Raw genomic sequence first — 22,732 nt, forward strand, 5'->3', positions numbered from 1 at the left:
AGCCCCAAACCACATCACAGCCTGCCTGCCCTGCAGCATGTCCCTCCAAAGTATCTCCAGAATATTGGTTTGCTTTTCTCTCTAGGTAGTTTCTGGCACACCTTTTAACTTCTCTTACCGTGGTCTCAGCTTTGGTATTTTCAGAGCCCCAGACATATTCACATATAACCTTCTCTGCCCTGCTCTGTGATTTGATGTGTCTCGGGTTTTGGGGGTGTTTTTTCCTCTCCTTGTGTGACTTGGAAGCCTGAGGGGGTGTGTGATGGTTTATTTGTGAGATTCTGATCCCCAACTGCATCTGCTCCAAGCCATTGATGTTGTGAGATTTTCAGATCAAAAGACTGACTGAAATACCAAAGGAAAAAAAATGTGTGCATATATACAATAATCTGCCCTGATACCTCACTGTGAAGATCAATAACCTCTCAGGACAGGCCATGTTCTGCATCATTGCTCCTTATGCACAGGATTTTGTTCTGAATAGCTCTTGGATATCAACATTTCATAAATAATTAGCATAATCAATATTTTAATTCCCAGCAGTTTTAAGAATTGCACAAGGAATGTTAAAGATCAACAAAGGTGTACTTGGCATAGGTGTAACCTCATGGAGCATAACTACCCTGTTTAAATACTACTGTTTAAGGTGCTGCTCTTGAGGAAAAGTCATTTTTACAATCCATTAATTAGGTTTCCAGCCAGTGAAAATGGTTTTCAGTGTGGAAATCCATTAACCCTTTTCTCTGGTAATCCATTTAATTCATTAACCCTTTTCTCTGGAAATCCCTTTAATTAACTGCAGATTCAGTATCAGTGATGACATCTCTATGTTCCCATGTCCTCTGGGAAGGACACCGGGGCTTCTCTGCCCCATTTTGCAACGTTCTGTAAAAAGCCACAGTGGAAATGAAAGCTGCACCACCCTTTCTGCTGCCTGTGGCCCTGCACCCTTCAGGACCCCTCAAATGCACTGAACCCCAGGAGCAGCACTTGTGGCTGCAGCACACCTGGGCCAAGCACAGTGGGATCAGTTCTGCACGTGTGTACAATGAGCTGGAACCAAACCAGGGGCGACTCCCCTTTCACGGCCTTTTGCTCAAACTGCAGGTTTGGTACACCCACTTTGTCCTCCAAATCCAGATTCCAGTTTGGCTTTTCCTCACTCCTTTGAGCTATGTTTTATGGACATCTGCATGGTGCATTGTAGGTTACTCCATTAAACCACAAACCCCTGGGATACCATTCCTTCTTGTTCCCAGTGAACAGGATTTCATACTTTTTATTGTCTATTAAAAAAAAAAACAACCAACAGCTAGAAAAGTGTGACAGACAAGCTTTCATGATAATGTTTTATGTTGATCCATTTTCCCTGCCTTCTTTCCTGGTGGAAGCTAAAATCACTCTTAAGAGCCATCTCCCAGTCTGTACTATTTTAACCAAAATGATCCATCTCCTGCAAACACGATCCAGCCTGTGGTTCATTAGAGCAGTGGTTTGGCACCTGTGTCACCAACTTGCCCCATGACTGTGCCTCACTGTTCACACACTTGGGATGCTGCACTCGTTGGTATTTCGTGGGCAAGGACACAGCAATAAATCATCAGGGGGCTGAAACTGGACTGCAGATTCCGGCAGATGCATGAAGCACCATGAGGAACCAGGTGCTGTGTAAGGCAGCTGCAGGACTTGAGCTGGACTCCTCCTTAAGCCCATTAGATCTGCCTTCAAGCACCCACACACACTGCAGCTTTTCAGCTGGACAAAAGGAGGATTTCCAGCAGACTGTTCCTTCTGACAGCAGGTCCCCACAGCATCGTGAGACATCGATGCCCCGCTGAGCCCCAGGGCACCACAGCAGCCAGCCTGACACCCACCAGCACCTCGCTGCCCACAGCCACCACCTTCCCTCCTCCCCCCAGGCCTGCAGAGCACTGCCTGAGCCCCCTTCTCCTCCTCCTGAGCCACTGGAGAAGCGTGTGATTGCAAATGACAGCCTCACCTCTTCACCCATGGAGCGGGGGCTGGATGAGATCCGATCAAGCAGCTGCTCATCAGCCCCAGGCATGGTCTGCCCATCACTCAGGAGGCTGCTCTGTGTCCGAAGCCCCCGCAGGGCTCTCCCAGCAAGGCCTCCAAAGACACCAAGGGGATTTTCAAACCAGCTGGTTTTGTCTGGTGCCCAAGTACATTGTGCAGCTGTATTACATACCTGCATGGCTGGTGGGAGTGGAATCTATTTTAGGAGTTTATGCTGGGATTTCCTGGGCTGGGACATCACGCTCCTTTCACCTTTTCTTGATCTGAAAGCAAGGTGGGGCAGAGAGCCTGAAGCTTGTGCAGAGGACATCAGGAGTGCCTGAGCTGTGTATGAGCTGTCTGCATTGAGCTGAGCACACCTCAAAGCAAAAGCCCCCCTTCACAGGGATCATTGCTGGCACACAAATGCAGGATATATCCCCCAAAGAATCCTTCTCCACAGTTTGCTGAGTACCTCCATATTCTGATCTACAGGAGCACATGGCTGAAGCTTGTGTGAAGAATGTGAAGAATGCCAAACAATATATCCTACTATCTCCCTTGCTGAGGTAAGGGCACAAACCCACTACTAAGGTGGAGCTTGGCTAATGTAGGAACTTCACAGGTCCCTAAGCATACTTGAGAAACACTATAAAGAGAAACAGAATTTTGATTTTAAAAGGTGATTGATAAGAGCAGCTCTTAGCACAGCTGGCCAGCCTTGTGGGAAGGCCAGCCAAATACTGAAGGCAACCATAAACCATTGTAGGACGTGGTCAGATTTTGGCACAGTGGGTCAGAGAAGGAATGAGCTCCCATGAGAGAGCTGCTCTTTACACCTCAGTGCAAGACAATACACCTTTGGGCCTTCTCACTGTAACCATGGGCATTCCATAAGCACCTGCTCAAGGGATTGTCACCTTCGTCTCAGCACTCCCATAAGCACTGTGCCTACACAAATCCCTACCTCAGCTCCCTCCCTCAGATAGCCACTGCATTCCGTAGGCACCTAATGGGGTGTCAGGGAGGCAGCTGCTCTTCACACACTGTGTGTGACACATTGTACAAATACAAAGCTCCCACAAACATTAAACAAAGGCTTGCTCCAAGGATATGGCAGCTTTCCCAAATCCCCGGCTGAGCAAACGGAAACACTTCCCAAAAGCGCATGCCATAAAGGCTGTCCTTGGTGGTTCTGTGGGCTCAGGGCTATGTGCCAAGATGTGCTGAGCAACTTAAATAACAACTACTCCTGCACTAGCCCTTTCACCACCTCCCCTGGCTCAGGGCACTACCCAGTCCACCTACGTAGGACCAGAAATGTGAAGGGATAGTTAAACTCAGGGATAATTAAACTCCTTGAGAGCCAAGGAAAGGCACCCTAATCCTGGCAGGCTGAAAAGTACTTTTCAACATCTTGTGACATGGGAGCTTTCAAATCAGTGATGGAGCTCATCCAGCTTCCCATCCTGGGCTGGAGCTGGCACACAACACCCCAGGGCAATGGCTTCATTAGCATCAGTGCCAGTGTCCAGCTCTCCAGCACAGGATCCCTGCAAGTACAGACAGTCCTCTGGAGACAGCTCCTGCCATCACTGAAGCCAACCACCAAGATAAAGGCTGCCTGACTTCCTCAAGGAGAGGAACTTATCACAAGAGACCTGGTGGAAAAAGCAGCAGCTTTCTGTTTTGCTTTCAAAAGGTAAGCACCTTTTTCTCATTCTATCCTACTGCTGGAGTACAGCTTGTACATCCCATCATTCAGATGTCTGACAAATTATTTCACAGGGTGTTCTTTATCCATAGCTGTGACAAGCAAATTACATTGATTTAGGCTCATCTACCTTGGTCTCCAGGGACGCTGGATATTAAACTGTCTCAGAACTGGCAGCCCGAAGCAATGTCACCACTCAGCTAGCAGGAAGATGCTGGGATGGCTGCCCTACTCTACAAAAAAAGTCTGCTCTACCCAGGGGAGGAACTAAAATATGGTGTAGGGAGCCCCTCATGACTCATTTCTTCTGCAGAAATGAGGTTCATCTTCACCATGGCAACAATATTTACTCCAAATGGCAGGTCTGCAACTTCACCACTGGCTCCAAGAAATACTCTATGTCTTTCTTTCCATATACACAGAAAGTCCTCTGAGATCCCGCAGGCTCCACTACCCCACTTGTTGGCAGCCAAACTGCCTAACCGTGCCCATAAAATCATCAGCAGGCACCACACATCCAAGGCAGAGATCACGGCTGGCCTTTCAGTGAAGCCAGAAGAGGGCTTGCCCAGCAGTGGCTTCAGAATGAAGGAATCATAGAATATCCTGAGTTGGAAGGGACTCGCAAGGATCATCAAAGCCCAACTCCTGGTTCCCTACAGGACAACCCCAAAAATTGTGATCTCACATGACTGACAGCATTATCTAAGTGCTTGAACTCTGGCAGGCCTGGTGCCAGATTTCTCTGGGATTTTTCCCAGATTTCTCTGGGAAATCTGTTCCACTGCCCACCCACCCTCTGGGTGAAGAATCTTTTCGTAATATCCAGCCTAAACCTTCCCTGAAAAAAAAATAAAATAAAATAGAAAGCTAAAGAAAAACCTGAACACTGGCCTACCCCTCAGCTGGGCATTGCTTGGGCACTGCCATGGGCAACTCAGTGAGTGCATTGAGTGTTCTCCTTTTTATATATATACACACACAGGAAAGAACAAGACAAAACCAGGCTTCTTTCTAGTTCTTCCTTCTGGGGAGGTGGGACTGCTCCTCCTCCCAGCATTAATGCTGAAAGCCTCTTCGAAAGGGATCAGTGCAGAAGTTGTTTATTTCTTCTTAAAGCAGCTGGGTCTTTATTTGGTATGATAAATGCAGAGCTGCCACAGGCCAGGCTTGCTAGGAGTGCCAAGGTTAAGGTGCAATAGCACATTTATCCTCACGATCAAGTCAAGCTTGTAGCCCATTTTCAACATAAGCCTACTCTAGCAAAACAATTTGTCCTTTAATCACAGCAACAAAGACAGGCAGGCTCCCAGATTCCAGCTATTTTAAATGCACTCAGATGGGTCCAGATAATTGTTGGTGAGCAAGGAAAAGCTTTGAAGTTCTTGAATCCAGTAACAAAAGCTGAGCCACGTGAGTAAAGAGGCACGGCTTGCACGCTGGCTGCTGCTGCGATCTCCTCACGGGAACTTGTAAATCTTCTATTAAACCCTTCTCAAAGGTGCTTTCTTCTCCTCCCCTCTCTGTAACCCTCACGTAAAAGCCCCATCAAGAGCATAACAACAGGATTAATGCATTTTCATACAGTTCAGGAAAGTAATTTAGAGCCTTGCCCTCAGTACTTCTAAAGCCAGTATTAAAAAGCTTATTAGATGCAGAAGATCCCTCATAATTATCATGAATATGATGTGATTGACCTTACCTGCAATACAGAATCATACCCTGTCTTCAAGGTACCAGAGGTTATACCAAGCACGGAAAAACTTTTTTCTTTCCAAAGTCGTAGAGAAAAAACAAGTACCTCCTAACAAATGATGACTGAGACATCAGTACAAGTCAAATACTAAGATTTGACTTCCCTGTAGGATGTGTTTGTTGATGTAATCTGCAATATATCTACTAAAAATGAGAATACAAGTGAATGAAATTGCAAGTAGTAGGCTATTCAAAACGAAATGCAGAATATAATTTAGTTTTATTATAATTATTTGATAAACTGCATCTTTATCTCAGAAACATTCTTAATGAGAAAATTAAATTCAAGCATAAACTAATGGCAAGAGCACCTTTTGTCAACTGGATGCATTTCCTTTTGCAAAAATGAAATTCAAGCAAGCCTGCTACTTTTCAACTGTAGACATCACAATATCGTGGTATCAAATAAAGTCTGCTTCTACATGAATAACGTTATCTATTATGCATTAATATGAATATGCATCAATAGGAAACAGAAATTTGGGCCAACAGCACTTCAGCAAAAAAAAGTTACTCTTGGCAACATCTGAGTATCTGGGAACAGTTTGGACATACTGAATAGGTAAGCTTAAAGCCTATATATAAATTAAGAGTAAAAACTGAAAATGCTTCCATTTGAAAAGCAAACCAAGTAGTTTAAGGCACTTCCACCTATATATTAATTTGTTCCAGAAACCAAGGAAAGACAGATTTTGACCTTTTATGTCAAAATTAAGAGGGCATCATACAGTATCATCGAAGCAGCATAAAGTCTTCACTCAGATTTTCTTCTTTGGTTTTAAGCCTCCTGAATACCTGAACCTGTAGTCCATCCAGTCAGGTAGTTCTATCCTCACCTCAAACATGGTTTGCCTTTCAAGGCTGGCTAGCAATTTGGTTCTTGTTTTGCCCTGTACTGGCATCTCAGTGCATTTGGATGAATCACACCAGTTGACATTCACACTATGTGAAGCACCTGCAGAAAAATAGCCTGCGTGTATTGCATAAATTCATGTCAAAATCCTGGTGTGGTACTACCTATCAAACTAATATTGAGCTACAGAAACCTCAGAAGAACTATCCAGACAGGAATGCCTCTGGATTTTATAGATGAAAAGGAGCTGCCTGATGTAGGGAATGCAGTTAGTAATAAATCCACTTTCAGAGTATCTCCAGCTGATCAGCTACATGTACAGACCAAGAGTAATGCCCTTTCTTTCTGCTGTTTAAAAGAAAAATTATCCTTCTCACCAGTTAATGGACGCCTGCCTTGCAAGACAAATTCCTGCTGGATGCCGTTTCTCAGGACACAACCTGATACAGATGGATGGGGGAGCAGGGGGTTTTCAATGATAAAAAGGAATACAGGCAAAGGTCATATGCAGATTTATGAAAAATAAATTTATTACATAACACCTTGTTTTAACAATGTTTGATTTTTTTTTTTTACTCAGAATACTTGTGTCATTCATGTAAAATAGTTTGATACAGTACATTGTATGTAAGTTTTTCCTCATAAATTCTAAGGCTCTCCTAACACCTTGTTCCTCTGCAGTAGGAATGGCACCCCTAAACAACGTGCGAACATTAAAAAATAAAAATTAACTGAACAAAATTTAAAATCCACTACACCAAGCTGGTTCTCAAAAATCATGACAAAATATCTGAATGGATGCCGCACCTCTTTAGGAAATATCACTCATGCTTTTTTAATCCCAAAGCATGCTCACAAATCATTAACACCAACAGGAAAAAAATAAAACACTGTCTATGACAATCATTTTAGTTTGTTTGCTGAACCAAACATGTTTATATCAATGACAACATACTTATTTTACTATCAAATAGCAGCTTTAATACCAGTCAAGTCATAGATTTCAAAACGAAAGCAAAAACTTATGTTGGAAATAAATCTTTGGGACGTTTGTAATTGCTGGGAAAAAATGCAAACCGCTTTCGTGTTCTTAAAAAAATCTCATCGTAGCAATCGTGTCGGTCATAAAACATTGATCTAGGTGGAAAATGAACCAACCCACAAAAGTCACTAAAAATAAACGTCTATCAAAACTGTCTGAGAGTTACGGTTAGTTTGCTTTTTTTTGCCATGGTAACATATACTGTATGCTTCAAGTACCAGTTCAAAGATGTCGCGTACTATTGGTCAGATGAAGTTGTTACATCAAGAGAATTCACCACATACGACAACAAAAATGCTTGCCCCTAGCACATTTCACAGCTTCACCTGCTACAGACTGTCACTGAACAAAATGCATCGGTCAGTCTGAACCATGTCAAGTAAACTACAGAAGTAGCATTATCCACAACACAAACCGTGCTAGCGCTTTCAAGTCTAACCCCCAAAGCAGGTACGACGTGGGAGCCCCCGCTCGGCCCCGTGGCAGGGGGTGGGTCGTGGCGGTCGGACAGGTGGGAGGTGTGGTTGTACAGTACATTCTCTGGCCCAAGCCGGGCTCCTGGCACGCAGCTGCGCGGCCGGTCCTGCAGCATTAGCGACAGCGCATCGACGGCACCGGGTGCAGCTCAGTACCGGTGGGTCTGGTGCGAGTACTGCGGCGGCTGCTGGGAGGTAGCTGAGTATCCCATGCTGCTCTGTGGCTGCGATGTGCTTGGTCCGGGGTTGGGGTAGGCAGCATGGGGGTTGGAACGCTGCAGGGGGGGAAAGCACAGACACACAGCCCTTTGTAACACGGACAGCACAAGACAATTCCACCTACTGACCAACACACGTGGTCTCAAACGAGCTGCACTTCCAGGCTTTGTTTTGCTTATTCTGATTACAGCAGGTAACAGGAACACCAGACTAGAAAGTGACAGCTGCCAGCCTTGTGCCACACCCTAATAGCCTCCTGGGAATCTTCACCTATCACAGTCAAACCTCCAGCTAACCCTCCAGATAGCTACTGTGCACCTGCACATGACACTGACCTACCGCCACTCACAGATGTGGTCTTCTCCACTCGCTCCCTTCTCCTACCAGGAAGGTAGGCTGGGGTGGAGGTCCAGGTGAGGCATCTTACTGCTCATGAGCCACCCTGCCTTATTCTACAGATTTTCACACACAGAGGATATAGTTGCCACCCTTTTGTGTGACCTAAGAATACAGGCTGGGAGCACTGTGACTGGGCTTAGGTGTCATCTAACAGAAGCCTTAAAACACTTCGAGGAGAGTTTAAAGACAACAGTGACATGACCTTCAGTGGAACCATATTATTTCAGACAAAAATGTCCTTAGACTGTGGCTTGGGAGGTTCAGGTGGGACATTGGAAGAGGGGCCACTCTAAGGGGCCAGCCAGTACAGCACTGGAAGCACCTGCCCATAGAGTCTGTGAGGTCTCTCTTTCTATGAAGGTTTTTAAGACTCAGCTTAATACAGCCATGCTAACCTGAGAGAGACAGAACTAGCAACAGCTCTGCTCCAAGAGGGAGACTTGCCTAGATGGTCTCCAGAGGCCCCTTTCAACCAGTGCTCCCACAATTATTTGAGTGGAGCATTCATCATTGCAAAAAGGTCTCAGCAAACCAGCAACTGCCTACTTCAATTTTAACCTAAAATTTATTATTTATTGATCATGTGTTATAAAGGAAAGAAGGACTGCCTATGAGATTTGCAATAGAAGTATCTGACCACTTGGTACCATATAACATTTCATTAAATTATCACAATTTCAGTACATTACTGTGCTGGTTTACTTTCACATTGAGGTTTACATGCCCTCACAAACTTTGCAGCATTTAGAAACTGTGTAGCCTCTGAATTCTTGATATCACAGGACTATTATGTTGATATCACACAGCTATTATGTTTTTTAGGAAAAGCTGCTTCTAGAAGAGGTCTGGAAACTTCCAAGAAGTAACTATTCCAGGACTAGGGTATTGCTACTGAGACATGAATAGGAAAAAAACTGGTGAACTAACACCATGAGAAAGTAAAATATTAAGTCACAACATAAAACAAAAACCCCATTTTTTTCTTGTTGTACAGCATTTAGAACAGAAGCTATACCCAGGATGCTGAGGTGAAGGCAGAAATAAAAAAGGCATACTCGTTAACACACGCTCACAGGACTAAGCTAACAACTCTAGAGAAAAGGAGGAGAAACAGCTGAACCAGCATTTAAAATCAGTGGCAACAAACCAGCACTGCTGAACTGCACCATTAGCACAGTGATTGAACTTTTTGACATTTGCCTTCAGCCTTGAGAGAAGGACTAAGTCACTCATCAACAGAAGGGTCACAGCTCTGGGTCACCCTCTCCATGTTACAAATACAGGATATACTTCAAAGAGCAAAAGTCTTGCATGCTGGTTTTGCCCACGTGTGGCTCCTATATGTAGGAAACCATCACAAGTTTAACCATTTAAAACTGACCACTTATTTCACTTGTAAAACACTTCCCACATCCTGACTTCTAAAACAGATCTTATTTTAAGACAGAGGCAATGAAAAAACAGTTTATTTCATGACACCCAGAGCAACAAATGGCTTTTGTTTAAGAATAAAAGTAAATATCCAATCCTTTCTAAATACCATTAAGCACCCAGAGGGTTATCACAAGCAAAAGCTCAGGGTAGTGGAATTGCTCCAGCCTGTTTAATCACATTGCCTTTGGGAGTGTCACATTGCACATTTAAACAAGGAGGCAAGAAAGTCTGTGTGCCATGTGTCTAACTATTTTTATGCATGGCAAAAAAGGATATGAGGTCAATGTGCTCTGCAGAGAGTAATTTGACTTCTGAGTGAATGCAGAAACTGTCTTAGTGTGCCTTGCCCAGGAGATGGCAATCCTTCTTCACAAGCTTTATATGGGGAATTTGAGCAAATCAAATGAAGAACAAAGGAACAGGTGTTTGGTTAAAACAGAGGGCTGTATTGTAATGTTTGTTTTCCCTCTCCTCAAATTGCTGTATCAGAAGCAAAAAATGCGAGGAATTTTTTTCAGGGAGACCTGAAACCATCAGTTGGAAACTGTTAGCTGCTTTTGTTCTAGTGCTAAGAAGTCCAGGTCTCCACTCTTTGATTACCATGTTTTTCAGACACCTTAATCAGAAAAAAATCCACCGACTGCCTCTTTGCAAGACTAGGAGGGAAAAGATGTTGTTTTTTGAAAACCATTTTCCCTCCTAGAGGGACAGCAGAAAGATTGGTCAGGAGCAGACAAGTTAACAGTAAGAGCTCCTTAGACAGAAAAGCAGCAGTTACTATCTTAAGGGAAAAGATTCTGAAATTATGTTTGTCAACAAGGGCTGCCCTCACCTGTAATCCCAGGATGGATATCTGCAAGTACAAAAATTTTGATGAGCACCAACTGAAAATAAGCCAATACCAACTGGCTGAGCAATTTGAGTCCTCTGATTTGTCAGCCAGCAAACCTCAGCCTTGGCTCACAGAACTAGGAGCTGAAGTTTGTTCAAAATGCCACAATGTAGCAGCAAAATGAGGTGAAGGGCATGTAAATAGGGCATGTAAATGATGCTCCCCCACACAGTAGAACCAACCTCATTAGATGTGTGACTCCACCCGAGGGCAAGATTAAGAAAATTACAGCTGTATTTGCCTTCTGCTCCATGTGCATGTTTTTAAGAAGTGGAAAAAAGAGCCAATTAAAAGGCCAAAACAGCAACTGACTGCAGCTTGCCAAATTGAAAGGGATGAAACTCCTGTAAAAGTGCCTGCGATGGACAATCCTACTAAAAGAAATATGACATTTATACTTAGAGGCACCCCACCCTGCAGAACTATAGTTAAGGCTCACCACTGTCTCAAACAGCTCTAAAAATGTATATTGTTCAAGGACAATGACTTGCAAACTGATGTGTTATTGATGTCCTGGGATAAACTGAACAAATGCACTTGGGGACTCATACTCATGTGAAGGGTCTCAATAAAGCTCTTGAAAATTATCTTACTTTACATTTTTGTAGTACTTTCAAGTTTTGGCCAATGCTGAGAGTACACAGATTTAGTTAAGGATGAAGGTAATGCCCCCAGGCAGCTTCTCAGGCTATGTGGTACTCTCAGGAACAAACACAAGACTTCAAAGACCACTGGTGGTTCATGGAGAAGCCGTGAAAGGCAAGTTGGCAGCAGCAGCTTTACTGACTCCATTTTTTAACTCTCCCTACCTTGCGCTACAGACTGTAAGCCCAGCTAAGTGAGTGTCCATTATCAGGGTCTCACATTTAGATATTAATCTTTAAATTAACTGAAAACATTGCCAGTAGTTTCCATCTTCCCCATCTTTTGATTGCATCCAAGACTGTCTGCCAAGCGGCCGCCTGTACTGTGTGCTCCATGTAAACCAGTATGCAATGGTTAGTTCCTGCAGGCTAACATTTCCAGCAGCATGCCTCCTCTTGAAACCACCTATTCCCCAGGCTTGCAAAAATCTCACTTTCTCTAACTGCTCCTGTGAATCATCTGAAGTCTTCCCTGCCCCTCTTCTGTAATTTCTTAGCTTGTATTAAGTAAAGGTTCTGCCCTTAACTCTCTTCTCCCCCAGTCTCCAGCGGCCACCTCATCCAAACCCAAAAACTTGGTTATCATTTGCTGGGATGACGAACATATTCTTATATTCCAGGCTCTGATTTCTTAATGTCTGAGCACAAGCTCGAATTCAGGAAGGCCAGAACACGTTTTTCTCTTTTCCTCAAGTGCTTTTTCCCAATGTGGCTCCTCATCTTCCTCACTCATTGACTGCCACCATCTCACCTGTCTTCAGATCTGTAATATTTGTCTTATTCAACCTGGGCTCTCCCTTGCTCTTCAAAAGAGATTACGACAGCATCATGCCAAGTCTTTATTTGTAATCCAAAATACCATTTGTGCATCCATTAATCCAAATAAAACACTTGTTCAGCTTCTTATTTCATAGCTTTTTTTACTGCAATATCCTCTGCCTCCCACCATTACAGGCTTGTTCAAGCAAGAAATGGCATTTTTAGGTGATACAGAGCACACCGTAACAGGCTCCTGGTCCATAACCATTAGCATTTCCTCATTTGAAGGTAATAATTAGTAACTCTAATAATGTCCGATCCTAGTTTCCTTACTGCTAACCTAAAGAGCATCAAAATATCAACAAATCATCAACTAAATGAATCTGAAAAAAAAACCCAACAAAAAACAAAAGGTACCAAAAAGTAACAGTTAATACAGTGACATTTACAAAATTACTTTTTTTAGTTTGAAGAAACACTGCTCTAAACATGAAAAGCAAATATGCAATATGTGAATAAAACAAAATACCTGATAGTCTGAGGTCATAATAAGTCCACCTGAGGTAGTGGTAGGAGGAACAACTCTCACTTTTTTCAGTGGGGGTCCCTGTGTGTGACTGTTGTCTTGATTCCCTGGATGACCAGTTCCGTTAGTATGGTTATTGCCCTGCTGCTGCTGCTGGTTCTTCTCAATTGTTTAAACACAAAGAAAAATTTCAACTCAAAAGCAGTACATGAAATAACATGAAATCAGGAAATAGTGTAAAAGCCAGTGAAACATGATGATACTGTTCTTCTAGTACTTACTTTGTCTCCTTTATCATCTGGTTCTTCTTCTGTTAAAAATTCTCGTTTTGGGTAAGGGATTTGACAACCTGCAAAAACACTGTCCCCCAAAAAAGTCTATTTATCACTGTATTAGAACAGAAGGGTTAGACCTGTAAGATTCACACTTCACCCATGATAGTTGCAAGTTGCCTGAGCCATCATTTAATAACTGTAATTAAGGAAGAAGTTTTCCCTGTCTGACTATCACCATATGCTAAACTTTGTAAAAATATATTCACATTTGAATTTAATGTTTGTTTGGCTCTTATACACTAACTTATAACTTAACCTGAGCTCCCAATGTTTTTTTTGTTGGCTAGAAAGGTACATTACCTGTTAGGTATCTGCAAGGGCACAAAGAGCTATGTCACTATAGTTATTGTATAATTCACAATCTCAGAACAAAGTAAAAATATTCCTGGAAACTTCACCGACTATTAACAAAACCACCTGGAAAAAAGCATTTTAAAGTAACTAGAAATTTCACCTGTCAATTCATATCTCACAGTCCACATGGATTTGCTACTGCTAGTGCAAGCTAATATTTACCTGCCCTTCATCGGTAGAATGTATTTATAATAAAGTCTCTGTGCACCTGTTAGCAGCACTCATTGTGTATTCACTAAAATGTCAACCTGAATTTGAGAAAAAAGCCAAACACTATCCTAAAAGCAGTTCGTGCAACAGCCAATCATTCACATGACTTTAAATCACAAAGACAGGTCAGGAGATGCTATAAATAATCCAGTAGGCTTTAGTGAAATAATTTCATTTTTAATTAATTCCTTTTAAGTATACATATTTTATAAATTCTTCCCTATATAAGGGTAGAGAATCACAGACAGGATGTACTAATAGATTTCCTAAAAGGGTGTACAATCATGCTCTCTGGCTAGTCTCTTAAGATGGGCTTAATTTTTAATGAGATCATTCATTGTCCATACATTTTCTCCCTTTTGTAAATCTGCCTGTACAAACAAAAAAGAGGAGTGTCTACAGAAAATGGATTTAAGTTGTTAAGGATGACAGCACAGAGACACAGAGTTGACTTTCCCCACCCAGTGAATTTACAGCAAAGGCTAAGACAAAAATGTAAACTAATTAGAGACTGTCATCTGACATTCTGAGGCAGAGAAGTGGACCTGCAGGCACTTAGCAGTTGTCTACCAAGATCTGTAGCATGCATAATCAACCTGTCAGTGAGTAACAAGATTAGTGCTGCAACTAATAGGATCAAAGTTCTATAAAGCAAGAGATTAATAAAAATGCTACTTAATTTTAAAAACCACGAATGGCATTTTAGTGGTTATAGCTCTCTTCAGTTGTTAGACAGTATTTAGCTCAATATTCAGAAACATATTTAGGGCAGAGAGAAAGCACAGTTCTAAAGCATCTCTGAATGCACCAATAGGTTAATAAACTGACCACTTACTCAGATGTAGGAAGAGGATCTTCCAAGAAGTAAGGATCCTGCATAGCCTGTTCTGAGGTAATTCTCTTTATTGGATCCATAGTGAGCAATTTCTGAAGCTGAAAAAACAAATCAGAAAAAACGAAAGAAAAAACACCTTTACATTACCAAAACCACTTATAGAAACTTCACTGTATTCTTGAAAGACAAGATGATACAAATGTGTCTGAACTCAAAAGACTAACCATAAATGGCATAACCACATTCTTCTCTCCCCTTAAAATAGTAGTTTCATTTCCTATCAAAGGACACTCAGTTCCAGTCACAAGTGATTTATCAAAACCATTCAAAAAGTTTCCACAATGTACTAGCAACTTTAATCACAAAATAATTTTGGTTGGAAGGGCCCTTTTGAGGTCAGTTAGTCTAGCCCCCTGCCATGGGCAGGGACACCTTGAACTCGACCAGGCTGCTCAAAGCCCTCTCCAGCCCAACCTTCAATACTTCCAATCATGGGGCATCCAGAACTTTCTGCAACCTGTTCCAGTGTGTCATAACTCTTTGAATAAAGAATTTCCTCCTAATATCCAATCTAAATCTACCTTCTTTCATTATAAAGCCATTATCTCTTGTTCTATCAAAAAATGTTCCTTTCCAGCTGCCTTGGAGACCTTCTTCCAAGTAATGAAAGGTCCTATAAGGTCTCCTGGGAGCATTCTCTTCTGCAGGCTGAACAAGCTCCCCTCTCTCAGCAGGGGAGAGGTGCTCCAGACCTCTCATCACCTTTACAGCCCTCCTCTGGACACAGCACCCCAGGTGAGGCCTTGTGAACTGGGAACACCAGACCACAGTTATTTTATTTAGCTAGTGCTGAGCTGCAGTGATGCATTCTTAAACTATGTGTTTCTTATTCGAAATTTAGTCTGGTGTACACGCATATACTTCTCTCCATCCACCCAAGCAGCCGTATGGAATATAGCTGTGCTGGACAAGGAACATGAGATAACCTTCAGACATCACACAGAAGAATTGTGAGTTTTCATGTTTCACCAACACAACACAGTGTCCAAGGCAAAACTGCACCATGACATATTGTCAAAGACAATGGTCTTTAAAACAAATACCTCACTTTGAACCTGAAGTGGGTTTTTTTAAAATTGTGGATCTAACAAGGAAATACATATGAAAATAATATTAATTCACATTTTCTAGTCATACTTTTTATAGGATTCATGCATTCACCTTTTTAAAAAGACCCAGTGTCATGATCTAAGTCTGGTCATCTCCTTTCACTAGCTATTAAGTGAAAATTCAGAACAGCACAGCAAATCACACTTCAAAAGCTGAGGTCAAGAAAGTACATTTCCCTCCTCAACCTTCAGTTTTGACAGCATGGTTAAGAACATGATAACTACGAAATCCCACCATCAAACCAGTTTTGCTTTTCACATCATCCACAAGAACTCACAGTAAGTTATTTCAGCTCTCTGAGTCTACATGAAGTTTTTATAGAATATTATTTCTCTATCTGTATATAGAATATAGATCCATTCTACAGAAAGAATTCCATAGATCTATCTATAGAACAGATAACAGACATATAGAATATATATCTATTTATATAGAATATTATGTTGAACAAGCCAATTCTTACTCTCAAAAAGCATTGCAAAGAGCCAGAAAAGGAAAAGGCAAAACATAACAGAACTGCCAACACACTGAAAAACACAAATAAAAAGCACTGCTAAATTCTGGCATCATTTCTGGTGATTTGATTCTAGAGCTGTCCATCACATGCTGACAAGTCTTGGTCATGATCAGCCTTACAAAAAGATATCAAAATGACTGTGCAACCATTATACATCCAGGGGATCACAACTTTGGTTCTGCCTCCTTGTAGAGATGCCACACAGAAGTGAACCTTCCACATATTTTTACAAATATTTTCTATCTCAAAAACTGCTTGATGTAAAGATCACCTGGCTCAATGACACAATAAAAATGCACTAAGCTTCATACATCAACAATGAATGGGACAATCACTACAGTTCATGGACAAAAGTAATCACATGGAAGATCAAGAATCACTAAATTAACCAGAGACAGCAGCTGTTTACCATCCTCTAGGGCATAAGTAAGTAGGAAAAATAAAATCAGCAATGTGGAAGTGGAAAAATAGTAAGCTGCAAAAGCAGGCAGGAGCCAAAATTTTCTGAAGTCAACACATCAGTTCTGCCTGTGAAAAGGGACCATGTACAAGAATGTCTGTAAAGAGGAGAAAAAAAAATCTGGTTCATTCTAGTTGGGAAATCAAAACAACTTCTAATCTTGCAAGACAGAACACAGGAGAAATTTCAGATTGGTTTGGACATAGCATTCATAGCTTGTAAGAGAAACTAATTCATTCAGAGGAAGTCTTGTTATAGGCTTCTCTCAGAGAGGACTGGTTTCCTTGCTCATGTACACATTTCTAGTATTTCATCAACTTTTAACCTCAGAGAGCAGAGACACTTCACAGTAAATGATGCATAACAGTGCAACTACAATCACTACGTGATTCAGCTGGTTTTACTGCTGGGTTTAATCTGAATCTTAAATTTAAAACCTCTATTTTAGACTGATCTGCTTGGAAACCCTCACTCAAACCTGCTGAAGAAGTATGCCAAAGGAAGAATATTGCATCAGATCTGGTCTGACTGAAGGATAAATCCCAGAATTTATACAGAGGGAAGAGTACGGAACAGAAAAAAGACAGCTGCTTAAAAACCACTTGTGTCTGGTTATCCAGGAAGGTACAGCTTCCCACAACTTGAGCAAAAGCTATGTGGCCCTCAGATGTGCAGGCTGCTCCATCATCTTCCCTTTTCTCCAATTTGTTCTTCTCACCTGCGAGATGAAAAATCTTCTCCTTTTCCTCCCTCGCTCCCATCCACCTCCCAAATAGTTTATTTATTTTAGCATTTGAGCCTGAAAACATTTAATCTGAATAAGAAACATCAAGATAAGGAGGATGTCCATTCAGAGAGACTAGACACCTATAAATTCCTTCTTCTCCATATCTAAATATATGTATACAGTTCCTTGTAGCAACCTAAATGTTCTTTAAAAAACAGACAAAAAAGCTCAGTAATTTCTGAAACAACACAATACAAGCACTTCCAGGGCTGATCAAGTGCATAATTTTAACAGGAGTCTTCATAAAAGATGCTATACATTGTAGAGAATATAATTATTGTAAGAGTTCTACAAAGTATGCAAAGAAAGCTACAACAGATTGGTGAAGAAGGAAGATATACTAAAATTTTCCAAACTACATGCCAAAATCCTAAATTAATTTTCTTTTTAAGTCTGTAAGATCCAAACTTGTATCATATCATAGCTTGGTTTGGGTCGGAAGGTATCTTAATAACCATTTTGTCCCAACCACCCTGCAACGGGCTGGGGCACCTTCCAAGTCAGTCCCGACCTTAAAACATCCGACCTTAAAACACTTCCAGGGATGGGACATCCAGAACTTCTCTGTGCAAACTGTCCCAAGTGCCTCACTGCCCTCACAGTCAAGTTCTTCTTAATACACAATCCAGCTCTAGCCTCTTTCAGCTTAAATCCATTACCCCATGCCCTATCACTGCTTGCCCTTGCAAAAAGTCTCTACACATGCTCCCTTTACATATCAAAAGTCTGTTCTAAGGTCTCTTCAAAAGCTTAAAATGAATATGCAAAAAACCCAAAAATCAGGCATATAGGAATTCTTAAAAAGTAAAACTAAGCTATTGAAAGCATGCAAAGCGGCTAAGAATTGTAGCAACACTGCAAATATAACTACAGGCTAAACATGACTTAACAAACACTGCAAAATTATTTGTTACTGAATCTAATCCAGTGAATGATGCTCAGAATCATTTTGTCAATGTGAGAAGATGAAGTGATTTTCCAATTTTCAGATTGCAGAGCATCAGTTATTCCTAACTTTATTTATGAAGTTAATTACAGTGGACTTGACACCAGCTCAACTCTTACTTGAAACAAGTGTAACATATACAAGGGATTGGATTTTTTTATGTATGCAGGAACTTACCAAGTGGAATGCCTTACTATCTGGTTTAACTTTATGTTTTTCCATATATTTGATAAGGCTGCAGTTGGTATACCTAGAAAAGGAAACAAAAGTGACATTTCTAATAGGAAAATCATTGATACTGCCAAGTTTTCTTGGTAGCCACAAAACATATTAATTAATAAGAGCAGCTCAGTCTCCCTGCAAATCCAGTAATCAGGGAAAAACCACAACTATCAATACCAGAGATTCTTAAAAATCAGAACTGCAGAAAGGCATGTTTCCCTCATGTTCTTATAAAAGCGTATCACAGTCACACAAAAAGCACAGTTTTAACCCACATGCAGACAGGAAACTATCAACTGGATGTAAACTGCCTGGTAGCAATTTGACTACTATGCTGTTTGATTCAGTGTCTTTCTCATGACAGTGAAGACAGAGATAAATACTAAGCTCATCTGAATGCTCTCCTGCAACCTACAGCTTGCTGCAAGAACATTAATGTATTTATTCTTTTTTTGAAGAGAAGGTGAAAAAAAGGGTTTTTAAATGGTTGCAATAGCATGGCAGCTGCAAGAAATGTATGTAACTGTACAGCCCCAAATGTCTCAGCATGGAAATCAGGCAACAGGGCAGCATTTCAACTACAGGTATTAGCCTGTGGCAATGTGACAGCAAAGCTGAAGGTTATTTTCTTCTTTAGTCACTGTAACCTACCCTAGGCACCAAACCTGACAATTATACCCATTGTTTGCAGGAAATGGTATAAGGTTACCAGACCCCTTTTCAACAGAACTCAACAGAATTCTGTTGAAAAGGGGTCTGGTAACCTTATACCACAAGAAATACAGAAACTCATTGCCAGTACCACTGATTTGGGACCAGCTGTGCTTTGACACACTGTGCTTTGCAAACTTCAGAGCTGCATGGGGTCTTACTGGCATCACCTGTTTCACACCTGCCACCTTTCCCTTCACAGCCTCTCTGGCTGCTCTTCTGATCCACCTCAACAGCCCAAGCTCATCACTATGAAACAACTTTCTTTTTCATAATCTAAGTCATAACAATTTCACAGTCCTTGCTTGGCATCTACATAGAAAACAACTTGAATTGCAAGAAATTTAGTGTAGGAAAGAGATATAAAATATGTTATAAATATTAAAAAATACCAAGAAAGTTCAACTCAGACTTACGTGTTTCTCCGGAAATCTTTCATTAGGGTTGAATGTTCTGGCATCTTTTTTATGTCTTCCCAATCTTTATCTGCAAAGCAGTATTAATTATTTTTTCCCTTTCTCTCTGAGTAAAACAAAGCATTTTCAAGTATCTCCACAGCCTTGATTTCTATTTTTTTCTGCTGCTCTAACTTTGCAGTTAGTCTTTGTACTCCATAGCTCCTATGCCTTCATCATCTCTTCACAATAAATCATACCAACACCTAAGAGGTTCCAGCTGTGTGCTGATTAACTCAAGAACTCGAAGAAAGGATGCCAGCTACTGTGCCCACAAAACAGTGCTGAAGAAAAACACATCAGGTCTTGTGCTTGAACCCTTCAGGACTGTTACTTAATTTATTTAGACACAGCTGTGATCTCAGGACAGGAGTACACAGGACTCCAGTAAACCCTGTCTCCTTCTAAGGGATTCTCTGTTCTGACAGCATTTTTAGTTATAGGAAAACACCCAGAGGTACTTCTGCAAAGTAAGAAGTACTGTTAGCAAACAGAAAGTTAAGAAAAAGTCAAGTTTTCGCACTCAAATTAAAGAATAATTCATCTTAATGTTAACCAAGGCTGAAATGAATTTAAAATAAAAAATCTCACTACCAGCACTTAGCCTCAAATATCTTAAGCTCTAATTCCTGAAAAGGCTCTGTGGGCAACTAATTTGGTTCAATTCAACTCTTTCCTAAGTCTGACCACTACTGGAGAAGAGCAAGTTTAAAAGCACTAAATAAATCAGAGATGATTATGTAATTATTACTTAGTTAAACAAAATATTCTCCTCTTTCCTATCCCAGAGACATGAGAAACTGTTTCAGATCTGGCAAGTGTCAATTAAAATGCAAAAAAAATTGCTGTAATTGAATGAAAAGCATTTCTTGGTAAGAACCAAAGAACTCCAAAGGTCAGACACTGCCCATTAGAAAGGATTAATTAAACCAATCAGAAAACCAAAATTAGAGTATGATCTACTACTTACATCTATATGTAAGCTATATAGAACCAATGTAAAACCCAAATGAACTAAGAAAAGTACAAAAGGGTAAAATTCTAGTTCAAAAGCAGAAGGGGACAGTATTGCTCAAAGAAGCAAAACTGAGGAGACAATATGCAAAGGCAACATTTACATGAATCTCATACAGCAGTACAGAAGCAATGAAGTACATACACACAAAGAAAAGTCAAAAGCAAAAGTAAGAGCATGTTTAGTAACAAAATTCTGGAACCACACAAACATATAGACCACAAAAGTCATGTGAAAGGAAGAGGCAAGTCCAGAAAAAAAATAAAAGAAAACATAATTAACAGTAGAGCAGAGAATACAAGCAGTGTGGAGAAAGGTAAACAAAAAGCAAAAATAAGGTCCCTGTTACTCTGACTACTGTGGTCATATGAACACTAGAAGACAAAGTATTAACTGAAGCAAGTCAGCCTGCATAAAAACAAGATACGATGAACACTGAGGGGGAAATGCAACAAGTGATATCCCCACTGTAATTTGTTTTGGTTCATACAATCGGTTCTTTCTTACGGTTCAGAATAAAGTAATTTTTTCTATACCACCAGCTTTCCACCAAGGGGAGGAAAAAAAAAAATCAATACCCTCCAATACTTCCAAATGCTATGTTTAACTTGGCATGAGTTAAAACAATTGAATAATATCCACTAAATATATATTTTTGTTTTGTTTTGTAAATCATCAGTCACCTTCCAAATCAATAATCAGTACCAAAGAAATGCAGAAATATTTCTTCTCATTTTTAATCATCCACCATTAAACACAATCTTTTAAAATAATACAGCATTGGTACATATATACACGAAGATAACCCTATCATTAATAAAAGGGAAAATATCTAATCTGACCATTGGATTTTAGATTTAGAACTCATGAAATAAAGATTGTGTTTGAACAGCTCTGTTGCTTTGATCAGCTGCCACCTTCATATGCAAAGAAAGCAATACGGATATCTTTCTTTGAACAGCGGTGATAAAAAATACAGTATGTACCTGCAGGAAATCCCATTACATTGAATATTCTGTCCAGCTGGTCATGGTGATAAGGATTACTAGTTTTGATATCTTCTTGTCGACAATGGAATATTGGCTCTGATGTTAGCAGCTCTGCAAATATACACCCTATGGCCCAAATATCTTTAAAAAAGGAGAACAGAAATAAAAAAAACAACAAATGAATCTTTCCAAAAGCATTTGGATGAGATAGAATGTTAGTGTTTAGCTTATCAGAGATAAGGTTCCTGTACTGAAGATTTCAAGTTTCTATTGTAGAAGTGCAATACTCCCTCAACTTTTTCTTTTAGCTTTGAATTCAGTAACTACACAGAAGCTGAGAGAATATCATACAAGTTTTTCTGGGGTTTTTGAAGTGTAGCTACCACTTAACATTGTAAAAAATTTATTTGGTTAAGAATAAAAGTGAAGGAAACTATTGGGGTAACTGTCACAAAACACAAAGATAAGCCAGCCAGCACCTTGCCTGTCCAGTGCCACACTGTCCTGACCAAGAAATGTGCAAATGCTCATCAGCCAAGATTAAGTAGTAAATGACCCAAAAAATACAAGCTGAAAAGTAGCAATATTGGTATAAACTGAATGCTATCTATAACACCTTATCTATAACAAGCAAACTGCTACAAGCCCACACCTCACAACTTTTTAATAACATTGATTAAAAAAAAATCCCAAATCCCACAACCTTCCTTTTTTCATTGGTTTTTTCCTATCTAATAATCAAATCGCTTGAATTTTCCCAACTGTTTTCTCAATTTTTTCCCAATATATGCAAATGCAATTTTTAACTCAAAGTGGTGCTACACTGAACCTTAAATGAACAAGGTCATAAACAAGGACAAAAGCAAATAATGCAGACAGTATAATCCCATTACTCAGTGTTTTTACACAGTCATTTTTTATCTGCACTGAAAAAACTATGTACTAAAGGCTATGACTGCTTTTGTGACAGTTTCACATGCTGCAATCAGAAGAAATG

The 22,732-nt window shown here is 40.5% G+C and overlaps 1 protein-coding gene across 5 annotated transcripts in view; it reads right to left on the minus strand.

The window, feature by feature from the left end:
• Window positions 1–6,844: 6,844 nt before the first annotated feature.
• The window catches only part of CDK8 (cyclin dependent kinase 8), an 80,867-nt gene continuing 64,979 nt past the window's right edge, over window positions 6,845–22,732 (minus strand). For 3 of the 5 annotated variants that reach the window (XM_015640765.3, XM_019008112.1, XM_019008114.1), the window contains 7 exons: window positions 21,733–21,876; window positions 19,693–19,762; window positions 18,521–18,593; window positions 14,464–14,561; window positions 13,011–13,089; window positions 12,733–12,891; window positions 6,845–8,131 (listed from right to left, as the gene is read on the minus strand). In XM_015640765.3, the coding sequence (XP_015496251.1) occupies window positions 8,006–8,131; window positions 12,733–12,891; window positions 13,011–13,089; window positions 14,464–14,561; window positions 18,521–18,593; window positions 19,693–19,762; window positions 21,733–21,876 (749 nt within the window). In that variant the 3' untranslated portion in view covers window positions 6,845–8,005. The remainder of the gene's footprint in view (window positions 8,132–12,732; window positions 12,892–13,010; window positions 13,090–14,463; window positions 14,562–18,520; window positions 18,594–19,692; window positions 19,763–21,732; window positions 21,877–22,732) is intronic. The other 2 variants (XM_015640775.3, XM_015640757.1) reach the window with 2 other exon arrangements.

This window comes from Parus major, chromosome 1 (assembly GCF_001522545.3).
Source record: "Parus major isolate Abel chromosome 1, Parus_major1.1, whole genome shotgun sequence".
NCBI lineage: Eukaryota > Metazoa > Chordata > Aves > Passeriformes > Paridae > Parus > Parus major.